Source organism: Mytilus edulis, chromosome 12 (genome assembly GCF_963676685.1).
Source record: "Mytilus edulis chromosome 12, xbMytEdul2.2, whole genome shotgun sequence".
In the NCBI taxonomy this organism is placed as follows: domain Eukaryota; kingdom Metazoa; phylum Mollusca; class Bivalvia; order Mytilida; family Mytilidae; genus Mytilus; species Mytilus edulis.
Window position 1 is genome coordinate 62628566 of NC_092355.1, and position 12764 is coordinate 62641329.

A 12764-nucleotide genomic window follows, 5' to 3' on the forward strand; every position below is an offset into this window, starting at 1 on the left:
CCAACCTTCCTTTTGAGGTATTGAATCTTATGGTACAATTTCATAGAAATCCATTCACTTAAACTAAAGTTATTGTGCGAAAGCCAATGTGTCTTCTGAAGACAACAATGAAGACGCCGGACGACGACGACGCCAACGTCATACCAATATATGACCTGAAAATGTTTGTGGTCGTTTAAAAGTTTGGCTAAACCAAATGTTATGAAATTTATGCAGAATGCTTATTACCACAAAATACAGATCAAGTTTGAATTTAAGTGGTGTCACTTTAACCGTTCTAGAGTTATGTCGCTTTACAAATGGAACAATTGCTGATTGTTTTCGTTTCTGTTATGTAACTTACGTTAGCCTGAACCAAATGTTGTGAAACTTATACTCCAGTTTAATAATTATAACTACAGTTTGACTCAATAAAGTGATATGAAACTTAAACACAATATTTATAACAATAAAACTCAGTTCAAGTACAAATTTGGGTAGCTAGTGTCACTTTCATCCTTCTTCAGTTATGTCCCTTTATAACTTTACATTTTTTTATTTAAGCATCACTGATGAGTCTTTTAATTTGTAGATGAAACAAGCAACTGGCGTAGAAAATTTTAATCCTCGTATCTATGATGATTATAAACTAGAGGCTCTCAAGAGCCTGTGTTGCTCACCTTGGTCTATGTGCATATTAAACAATGGACACAGATAAATTCATAACAAAATTGTGTTTTGATGATGGTGATGTGTTTGTACATCTTACTTTACTGAAAATTCTTGTTGCTACAATTATCTCTATCTATAATAAACTTGGCCCAGTAATTACAGTGGAAAATACAGGGGCAACAACCCAACAACGGGTTGTCTGATTCATCTGAAAATTTTAGGGCAGATAGATCTTCACCTCATAAACAATTTAATGTCAGATTTGCTCTAAATGCTTTGGTTTTTGAGTTATAAGCCAAAAAATGCATTTTACCCCTATGTTCTATTTTTAGCCATGTCGGCCATCTTGGTTGTTTTACCGGGTCACCGGACACAATTTTTAAACTAGATACCCCAATGATGATTGTGGCCAAGTTTGATTGAATTTGGCCCAGTAGTTTCAGAGGAGAAGATTTTTGTAAAAGTTAACGACGACATCGGACGCCAAGTGATGAGAAAAGCTCACTTGGCCCTTTGGGCCAGGTGAGCTAAAAAGAAGATGTGGCATGATTGCCAATAACACAATTCTTCACAAGAGACCAAATAACACAGAAATCAACAACTATAGGTCACAGTAAGGCCTTAACAATGAGCAATGCCCATACCCCATAGTCAGCTATAAAAGGCCCCGAAATGTAAAACAATTCAAACAAGAAAACTAACGGCCTAATTAATGTACAAAAAAAAATAGACGAAAAAACAAATATATAACACAGCAACAAACGACAACCACTGCATTACAGGCTCCTGAATTGGGACAGGCACCGACATGCACAACGTGGTGGGGTTAAACATGTAAGCGGGATCCCAACCCTCCCCTAACCTGGGACAGTGGTGTAACAGTTCAACATAATAACGAACTATAAAAATCAATTGAAAAAGGCTAAACTCATCAGATGGATACAATTAGAAATACATTTAACAAAAACAAAGAGTGGACGTGGCCGGGTACTTGTACATCCCAGAGATGCAACTAATCGTTGGACCTGTCGGACCTAAGGGGCTGAATTTATGCAGGTCCGGCAAAACTAGTTGATGTGCAGGACCTGATGGCCGGCAATAATTTAGGCTTCTTGGGTGAGCCAAAACTTAATTCCCTGTCGGTCCCAGCAGAGTATTTTGTTTATAAAATTGTGATTTTACAACCACGTTGCATGATTAGATAGAACAACATTCAAGGCTTCGATTACACAATAGAAATCGGGAGTTCAAACTGTTTTAATGATAAATATTATAGCCTGACACAATTTCCAAATATCCCTCCTTAAAAAATAAAAAGTAAACCTTTTGCAATTTAAATTTCAGTTTTGAAATCGTATGTTTGACATCGTCAATTTATTGAAATATTTATATCAAACGCAGTTGATTAGCTGTAACAGAGAATGCACACCAATGGTAATGGTTTGAAAAATGATGTAACTTTGACCTCCGTAGCAGAGTTCAAAAAATATATGGGTCACTGAATATTTATAATATATTTCAGATCGTCTGTTGTTTTGATGTCAAAAATTGTTTTATTTTTTAAACTTTTCTTTCAAATTAGTTTTAATCCATAAAAAAATTAAAAACATTGCCTGACTGTACCTTAAGTTGAATATCTACATCCAAATTCAATTAATTAAAGCTGTAATCGATGATCACAAATTGAATGCTTTGTTTACAATTGTTGAAAGCCATGTGCTTTTTGGCGGGAATATACGGGAAACTCCTTAACAGGAAACAGTTACATTTCATTGTTATTTATAAACAGTAAGAATTTCATTTTTATTAACTGCTAACATTTATTTATGAAAAACTAAATATTTCTTGAGGTGAAACTGATATACTCTACATCTAGGGGTGTGTAAAATGTTTTTTTTCATAATATTACAAAAATAGATTATTTTGAGTGAAAATATAGGTCTGGCAGAAATGTGATGGGTCTGGCAAAACTTGGTACCCTGTAGGCCCCAATGTCTGACAGGAAAAAAAAACTGTTTGCATCTCTGACATCCCAACAACAAAAAGACACTAAGTACAGATCTTAGAGTACTCGCAGTTGATCATATGTGTATCTCTCTATTTATTATTATAGCTAAAAACAAACAAAAAAAGGACTCAACATAATTTCATTTATTTTAAAATTTTTGTAGATCTTCTTTCCTCATTAATTAAGTAATATCAGGACTGTAGCTAATGAGTTGACTCAAATGCAAATAATTTATCACTTTTAAACAAAACAAAGTTTTTTCCAAAAATAAAAGGTCAAATGTCTTCAACAAGAGTGTACACGCTGAAATGTCTCGCCTCCTTTACTGACCATTGATTTCATGAAAGTCTTAAAGGTTTAACTAACAGTATTACACAAATTAAACATTAAAGACCTGTCATTGAGGTCAAGGTCAGACAGACATATACACCTTACATTTTTTTATACACCAAATATAGTTGACTTTTGGCTTATGGTAATTGAAAAACAGACCAAAACACAAAAACTTAACATTGACCAATAAACTATGGATGAAAATTAGGTCAAGGTCAGATGATACCTGCGAAACAGACATGCACACCTTACAATTATTCAATATACAAAATATAGTTGACATATTGCTCATATTGCTATAAGTATTTGAAAAACAGACCAAAACATAACAAGAGTGCACATGCTGAAATGTCTTGCCTCCTTTACTGACCATTGATTAAATGAACGTCTAAAAGATAAACTTTAACTAAAAGTATTACACAAACTTAACATTTTAAAAGATCCATGAAATTGAGGTCAAGGTCAGATAAATCTTATCAGACCGGACATTTAAACCTTACAATTTTTGGTAATTGAAAAACAGTCCAAAACACAAAAACTTAACGTTGCTTATGTTGCTATAATTATTTGAAAAACAGACCAAAACATAACAAGAGGCCACATGCTGACATGTCTCACCTCCTTTACTGGCTACTGATTTTATGTTGTTATTCCTAAATATAAAGCTTTACTTCAACAAAATGTTCAAGTATCACATAAACTTTACATGATCCAAGAAAATTTGGTCAAGATCAGATAAACCAAACCAGAAATACATGTTCAAATCACAATCGTTTCAGGCGCAAAATATAGTTGACCTATTGCTTATAGTTTCTAAGAAACATATCAACCAGGAAAACTGAAAAATGACCAATGAACCATGAAAAGAAGATCAAGGTCAGATAAACTATACAAGACATGTACACCTTACAATAGATATATGCATTAAATATAGTTGACCTATTACTTTTTGTATATAAGAAAGAACCTTACCATTTACTAATTAACCATGAAAATGGGGTCAAGGTCAGATCATACCTTCCAGACAGACATATACATGATATACACCTTACAATCATTCCATACACCAAATATAGTTGTCCTATTGCCTATAGAATCCAAGAAAGAAACTTAACCATGAAAACTTAATATTGACCAATCAACCATGAACATGAGGTCAAGGTCAGGTGATACCTACAAAACAGACATATACAACTTACAATCATTCGATACACCAAATATAGTTGTCCTATTGCCTATAGAATCCAAGAAAAAAACTTAACCATGAAAACTTAATATTGACCAATCAACCATGAACATGAGGTCAAGGTCAGGTGATACCTACAAAACAGACATATACAACTTACAATCATTCGATACACCAAATATAGTTGACCTATTAATTATAGTTCAAGAGAAATAGACCAAAACACAAAAACTTAACAATGAGCAATGAACCATGAAAATGAGGTCAAAGTCAAATACACTTGCAAGACTGAGATGTATGTAAATCGTAATTTACTTCCATACACCAAATAAAGATGACCTATTGCATATAATATTAGAAAAAAAGAACAGCACAAAAAATCAAATTACACCACTGAACCATGAAAATGAGGTGAAGGTCAGATGACACCTGCCAGTTGGACATGTACACCTTACATCATTCATACACAAATTATAGTATAATTTTTTATTATTGTATCTGATATATTGACTTGACCATGAAAACTTAACCTTGATCACTAAACAATGAAATAAGATTGAGGTCAAATGAAAACTGTCTGACAGACAAGTGGACCCTACAAGGTACATGTATGCAGATACTAAATAAAGTCATCCTATTTATTTAAAATGAATAACAAAAGGTTTATCCAAGACATGAAATATTTTATTTTTTCATATTGAAAATAAAGGCAATTTTTAGAATTTTTCATCACTTTAATGTAATACTGTAAAAAAAAAATCAGGATTAAAAGATGTTTTGAAAAGTAATTGATTAAATTAAATTACTTGTAATTTTTGGTTGATTAATGATTACAATGATAACTTAAACAAGAATGTGTCCATAGTACACGAATGCCCCACTCGCACTATCATTTTCTATGTTCAGTGGACCGTGAAATTGGGGTCAAAACTTTAATTTGGAATAAAAATTAGAAAGATCATATCATAGGGAACATGTGTACTAAGTTTCAAGTTGATTGGACTTCAACTTCTTCATAAACTACCTTGACCAAAAACTTTAACCTGAAGTGGACGGACGAACAGAGGCTCAGACCAGAAAACATAATGCCCCTCTACTATCGTAGGTGGGGCATAAAAATTGAAATCAGTTATAGCTGACTAATGATTACAATTACAATTACCCCAAACCTGATCTGAGATGAGACTAGTTAACCATGAAAAGGAGGTTATGGACAGACTGGCGGTGTAAGAATCTCAAATAGAATTTTGCAAAGCTTGTTTACACCTTAACACTCTTGAATGAAATAAAAGACATCTACTAATTTTGTTTAATATTGACGAAATCACAAACCAATAATTTCCTGAATACAAAATGGTGGCTTAGCTTTGTGAAAGGCTGGTAAAGAGTTGAATTTAGCGTCTCAATTATATAAATTTGGCCAACAATGGCCAATCAAAATCGTAATAACAAATAAATTGCATTAGAATTTGAAATTTTTATTTCAAGACATAAAGAATGTCCCCTAGAGTATCCTGGTTTTGTACCTGATTTATTCTAAGTGTAAGCATTTGTTATTAAAAGTATGTGTACCTGTAAGTATTCCATCACTTCTTTATACTGCCTCAATTTCGTTGCTGCTGCCAGATCGTATGGAGTCTTACCCTGAAATACAAATCTTTATATTGCCTTTATCTGATTATTACAAAGAAGACTTTTGTTACACATATCATACAATAAACAAGACCAGTAGCAGCTGAGTGGTGCGTTATTTTGTTTTTACAGATGCTAACCATATTATTTTCAATTATAAAATATAACTCATGAACAACATTCTGAATATCTTTGTAACTTTTTCTGTAGCCTTTAAGAAGGCTTTCAACTTTTTTAAAAGCATATGAAATAATTTCAATCTGTCAGCATTTTGTCTTTGTATTTTTTTTTACGCGTTTTATTTTTATTTTTAAATCTGTTAATGCATCCTTATGTCTAGATGAGGGTTGTAGGATTTGTTTTTGTTTTTTAACTATTTATTTTTTATTTTTTGGACAAATTATTCCCAAGTTTGTTTTTTTTTATATTTTAGCACCCCATTTTTCTTTCTTTATATTTTTGCACCCCATTATTTTCTATTCATCATCTCTTTGCCCAATTCTCTCTATTCGTGAAGTTTTTTTCTATCGTTCATGATTTTCTATTCTGTATATCCTATCCATACTCTCCTATAACTGTATATTGTTATTTTACAGATTTCATAGTTTTTAGTGTTAACACTGACATTGTATAAATAAGGAAATACATAAATTACTCGCTTATAAGTTGGAAGTTTGGGAGTAAAATTCAAAATCCAGAGAGGGGTACCGACTTATAAGCTCAAAAAAGGTGCGAATTTTCTGACCAAAACTACGTTTGTGATAGCCAAACCTACATAAATCTCTAAATAAATAGCTTTTGTGGAAAATAAATGACTACAATACAGTAACTGTCTTTGTGTTTTATTTGCTCTCTGTTAACATTGGTGTTGAATTTCCCACTGTTTCCGTTTTGTCTATTGACTTTTCATGGTCACATGGTTTTTGTATCATCCCAAAGGAAGAGCCAAGAACCAGAAATCAGAAAAAGATAATAATGTACTTAATATATAAAAAGAATGTATCTAACCAACTAATTGTGTTATTATTGTTTTATTAAAAATTACAACATTGATTGACAAGCCAATATAATCCATGAATTACCCCTAATTAAGTGACAAAGAGTTGTATTCACTATAGGTGTGAAAATATCAGTGACAGGTTAATATTTTCTCCAATTTATTTGCATTGTAGTCCTGTTTTGTAATGTTGTCAGTTTAATGTTATAATTATCATCGCCATTAAAGCGGGAGGTTTGGCATGCCCACCATTTTTATTTTAAAATGCCCTGTACCAAGTGAGGGAAATGGCCATTGTTATATTTCAGTTCGTTTCCTGTGTGTGTTACATTTCAATGTTGTGTTTCTGTTGTATCGTAGTTCTCTTATATTCGATGCGTTTCCCTGAATTTTAGTTTGTAATCCGGATTTCTTTTTTTCTCTATCGATTTATGAATTTCTACTACTGTTGCCTTTATTAAATGTATTGCTTAGGACTATTTTGATACTATCTAATAATTTTGTTATCATTGTCACGACAACAGATTGGTGTATGGGTCTTTTGACAGTTTGTTTGTTTTCATTTTTTTGAATGACAACAAGTGCCATATTCAGGATATTGCCAGGTCTAATTTTGAATCAATACAAATTATTATTTTTGATATCAAAAACTATTTTATCCAATTACTTATAGGTTATTATTATTATTGCTTCTTTTCCCTAAAACTGAGATATTCATATACTTTGGCTTACAAGTTATGGAATAATAAAATTATCCCCTTTTAGTATAACTAATCACCCAAAATGTATTAGTCATGTTAGTGGTCTATAAACAAAATCATTTTATTTTTAAAGATTTTGAAAACAAATCCTGGATTTCTTTTATATCAGATCATCTATGTTCATGTGTTTTATAGTAAAACTAAACTATACAAGTCTATAAAACACTTTCATATTTTTAGTTCAATTTAAAGTATCATATGACATATATGTAACTATAAAGTTGTGATGCATTATTTACTAGTTGAATACTGAGCCTTTACTATAATATATTACCTCATGTGTTTTAACAAAGGGACTGATGCCTCCTTCTTCTACAAGACATCTTGTGACATGTAGACCACCATACGCAGCAGCCAGATGTAAAGCTGAGTATCCATCTCTCTATAATAATACCAAATAACATGTAAATATTATGGATACTACTTTGTTACCAATATAAATAGTATACAACATATCCTACAACTGATATAAAACTTGTCTGATAAACTGGACAATGTTGTGTAATAAATAAAAACAAAATGTATATCACATGAATCAGTGGTCAAAACTGAACAAAATGACCAGTCACATTTGTATTCATATTGTACTTAAACAACAAATATACAACAAGTTTTTTTTGTGGGATGTCAGAACTTCCATCAGAAATGTCATGTTAACCTTTTTTCAAGAAATGCATAAAATATTTTTATCAAGGGATTCAGTGCAATGCACAGAGATAAATGAGATCTCACTTTATATAATTCTAGCAAGTATTTGTTGATATAATAATGAAATCTGTCTGATTAACATGGTTTAGAATAATGATCAATTTAAAAAAAAAATACTTTTTCAAAGAAATATGAAAATAAGTTATATTTCCTGATTTAGTACGAGGAGACAAGTAAAATGAGACCCCACTTTATATGATTCTAACAAATAATATTTGATGTTCATTAAACCTGTCTAATTAACAACATGATTTTGTTTTGATTAAAAGTAATGTGATCAGATTTAGTAGATAACATACATCTGTGATATCTTTGTTACATCTGTTCTCCAGAAGAAGTCGAGACACTTCCACATGTCCTTCACTGGCTGCCGACATTAATGCTGTCCATCCTCTAAACTGGAATAATACAACTGACATCAAAACTTGTCTGATAAACTGGACAATGTTGTGTAATAAATATAAACAGAAATGACCAGTCACATTAATTAAAACTGTCTAATTAACAACAGGATTTAGTGTAGATTCAGTTTAATCATAAATTTTATAAAAGTAAATTTTTCAAAGAAATATGAAAAAAGTTATATTTTCTAATTCAGAACAATACTATGAGTAAACTGAGACCCCACTTTATATGATTATTACAAATATTTGTTCATTAAACCTGTCTTATTAACAACATGATTTTGTGTTGATTAAAAGTAATGTAATCAGATTTAGTAGATAACATACATCTGTGATATCTTTGTTACATCTGTTCTCCAGAAGTAGTCGAGACACTTCCACATGTCCAAACCTGGCTGCCACCATTAATGCTGTCCGTCCATAGTCCTGGAATAATACAACTGACATCAAAACTTGTCTGATAAACTGGACAATGTTGTGTAATAATTATAAACAAAAATAAATAGTCACATTAATTAAAACTGTCTGATTAACAACAGGATTTAGTGTAGATTCAGTTTAATCATTAATTTCATAAAAGTAAATTTTTCAAAGAAAAATGAAAAAAGTTATATTTTCTGATTCAGGACAATACTATGAGTAAAATGAGACCCCACTTTATATAATTATTACAAATATTAGTTGTCCATTAAACCTGTATAATTAACAACATGATTTAGTGTAGATTCCATTAATAATAAATTATTCAAAAAAGCATGAAAAAAGTTTAATTTCCTGATTTAGTACAACATAAAGAAAATGAGATTCTAAAACATGTTTAAATAAAGATTATTATTATTATCATTATTATTATTCATACAAACATTTGTTGTCCATTAAACATGTCTAATTAACAACAGGATTTAGTGCAGATTCAGTATAATCATTAATTTAAAAAACATCATAGAAAAGTGAAAAAGAGTAGTATTTTCAAATTCAGAACAATTATATGAGTAAATCGGAATTACATTTTATATGAATCTAACGACTATTTGTCCTTTTTAAAGGATATTTCTACATTAGATCTTTATACATATCACTATCTGACCAAAGTTGCTCTGAGTAGTCAGGTACAAACCATGTGTTGTTAGTTGTTATATTTGTTTGTCTAATTACTATGAGTAGTCAGGTCCAGACCATGTGTTGTTAGTTGTTGTATTTTTTTGTCTATTTACTCTGAGTAGTCAGGTGCAGACATGTGTTGTTAGTTGCTATATTTGTTTGTCTAATTACTATGAGTAGTCAGGTCCAGACCATGTGTTGTTAGTTGTTGTATTTTTTTGTCTATTTACTCTGAGTAGTCAGGTGCAGACCATGTGTTGTGAGTTTTTGTATTTGTATGTTTATTTACTCTTGAGTAGTCAGGTCCAGACAATGTGTTGTGTGTTGTTGTATTTGTTTGTCTATTTACTCTCAGTAGTCAGGTCCAGACCATGTGTTGTTAGTTGTTATATTTGTTTGTCTATTTACTCTGAGTAGTCATGTCCAGACCATGTGTCGTTTGTTGTTGTACTTGTTTGTCTATTTACTCTCAGTAGTCAGGTTCAGACCATGTGTTGTGTGTTGTTGTATTTGTTTGTCTATTTACTCTCAGTCGTCAGGTCCAGACCATGTGTTGTTAGTTGTTATATTTGTTTGTCTATTTACTCTGTGTAGTCAGGTCCAGACCATACGTTGTAAGTTGTTATATTTGTTTGTCTATTTACTCTCAGTAGTCAGATCCAGACCATGTGTTGTTAGTTGCTGTATTTGTTTGTCTATTTACTCTGAGTAGTCAGGTTCAGTCCATGTATTGTGTGTTGTTGTATTTGTTTGTCTATTTACTCTCAGTAGTCAGGTCCAGACCATGTGTTGTTAGTTGTTATATTTGTTTGTCTATTTACTCTGAGTAGTCATGTCCAGACCATGTGTCGTTTGTTGTTGTACTTGTTTGTCTATTTACTCTCAGTAGTCAGGTTCAGACCATGTGTTGTGTGTTGTTGTATTTGTTTGTCTATTTACTCTCAGTCGTCAGGTCCAGACCATGTGTTGTTAGTTGTTATATTTGTTTGTCTATTTACTCTGTGTAGTCAGGTCCAGACCATACGTTGTAAGTTGTTATATTTGTTTGTCTATTTACTCTCAGTAGTCAGATCCAGACCATGTGTTGTTAGTTGCTGTATTTGTTTGTCTATTTACTCTGAGTAGTCAGGTCAGGTCCAGACCATGTGTTGTGTGTTGTTGTATTTGTTTGTCTATTTACTCTCAGTAGTCAGGTCCAGACCATGTGTTGTTAGTTGTTATATTTGTTTGTCTATTTACTCTGAGTAGTCAGGTCCAGACCATGTGTTGTGTGTTGTTATATTTGTTTGTCTATTTACTCTCAGTAGTCAGGTCCAGACCATGTGTTGTTTGTTGTTATATTTGTTTGTCTATTTACTCTGAGTAGTCAGGTTCAGTCCATGTGTTGTGTGTTACTCCGAGTAGTCAGGTGCAGACCATATGTTGTTAGTTGTTGTATTTGTTTGTCTATTTACAGTGAGCAGTCAGGTCCAGACCATGTGTTGTTAGTTGTTATATTTGTTTGTCTATTTACTCTGAGTAGTCAGGTCCAGACCATGTGTTGTGTGTTGTTATATTTGTTTGTCTATTTACTCTCAGTAGTCAGGTCCAGACCATGTGTTGTTATATTTGTTTGTCTATTTGTTTGTCTATTTACTCTGAGTAGTCAGGTTCAGTCCATGTGTTGTGTGTTACTCCGAGTAGTCAGGTGCAGACCATATGTTGTTAGTTGTTGTATTTGTTTGTCTATTTACAGTGAGCAGTCAGGTCCAGACCATGTGTTGTTAGTTATTATATTTGTTTGTCTATTTACTCTGAGTAGTCAGGTCCAGACCATGTGTTGTGTGTTGTTATATTTGTTTGTCTATTTACTCTCAGTAGTCAGGTCCAGACCATATGTTGTTAGTTGTTATATTTGTTTGTCTATTTACTCTGAGTAGTCAGGTTCAGTCAATGTGTTGTGTGTTACTCTGAGTAGTCAGGTGCAGACCATATGTTGTTAGTTGTTGTATTTGTTTGTCTATTTACAGTGAGCAGTCAGGTCCAGACCATGTGTTGTTAGTTGTTATATTTGTTTGTCTATTTACTCTGAGTAGTCAGGTCCAGACCATGTGTTGTGTGTTGTTATATTTGTTTGTCTATTTACTCTCAGTAGTCAGGTCCAGACCATATGTTGTTAGTTGTTATATTTGTTTGTCTATTTACTCTGAGTAGTCAGGTCCAGACCATGTGTTGTGTGTTGTTATATTTGTTTGTCTATTTACTCTCAGTAGTCAGGTCCAGACCATATGTTGTTAGTTGTTATATTTGTTTGTCTATTTACTCTGAGTAGTCAGGTTCAGTCAATGTGTTGTGTGTTACTCCGAGTAGTCAGGTGCAGACCATATGTTGTTAGTTGTTGTATTTGTTTGTCTATTTACAGTGAGCAGTCAGGTCCAGACCATGTGTTGTTAGTTGTTATATTTGTTTGTCTATTTACTCTGAGTAGTCAGGTCCAGACCATGTGTTGTGTGTTGTTATATTTGTTTGTCTATTTACTCTGAGTAGTCAGGTGCAGACCATATGTTGTTAGTTGTTGTATTTGTTTGTCTATTTACAGTGAGCAGTCAGGTCCAGACCATGTGTTGTTAGTTGTTATATTTGTTTGTCTATTTACTCTCAGTAGTCAGGTCCAGACCATGTGTTGTTAGTTGTTATATTTGTTTGTCTATTTACAGTGAGCAGTCAGGTCCAGACCATGTGTTGTGTGTTGTTATATTTGTTTGTCTATTTACTCTCAGTAGTCAGGTCCAGACCATGTGTTGTGTGTTGTTGTATTTGCTTGTCTATTTACTCTCAGTAGTCAGGTCCAGACCATATGTTGTTAGTTGTTATATTTATTTGTCTATTTACTCTGAGTAGTCAGGTCCAGTCCATGTGTTGTGTGTTACTCCGAGTAGTCAGGTGCAGACCATATGTTGTTAGTTGTTGTATTTGTTTGTCTATTTACAGTGAGCAGTCAGGT

General features: G+C 32.5%; 1 protein-coding gene across 1 annotated transcript in view; it reads right to left on the reverse strand.

Annotated features, from left to right (window-relative positions):
• LOC139498898 (uncharacterized) overlaps nucleotides 1-12764 on the reverse strand; it is a 332230-nt gene that overhangs the window by 69700 nt on the left and 249766 nt on the right. The window contains exons 8-11 of the mRNA XM_071287488.1: nucleotides 9008-9106; nucleotides 8576-8674; nucleotides 7843-7950; nucleotides 5751-5822 (exon numbers count right to left, since the gene is read on the reverse strand). Of these exons, the coding sequence (XP_071143589.1) occupies nucleotides 5751-5822; nucleotides 7843-7950; nucleotides 8576-8674; nucleotides 9008-9106 (378 nt within the window). The remainder of the gene's footprint in view (nucleotides 1-5750; nucleotides 5823-7842; nucleotides 7951-8575; nucleotides 8675-9007; nucleotides 9107-12764) is intronic.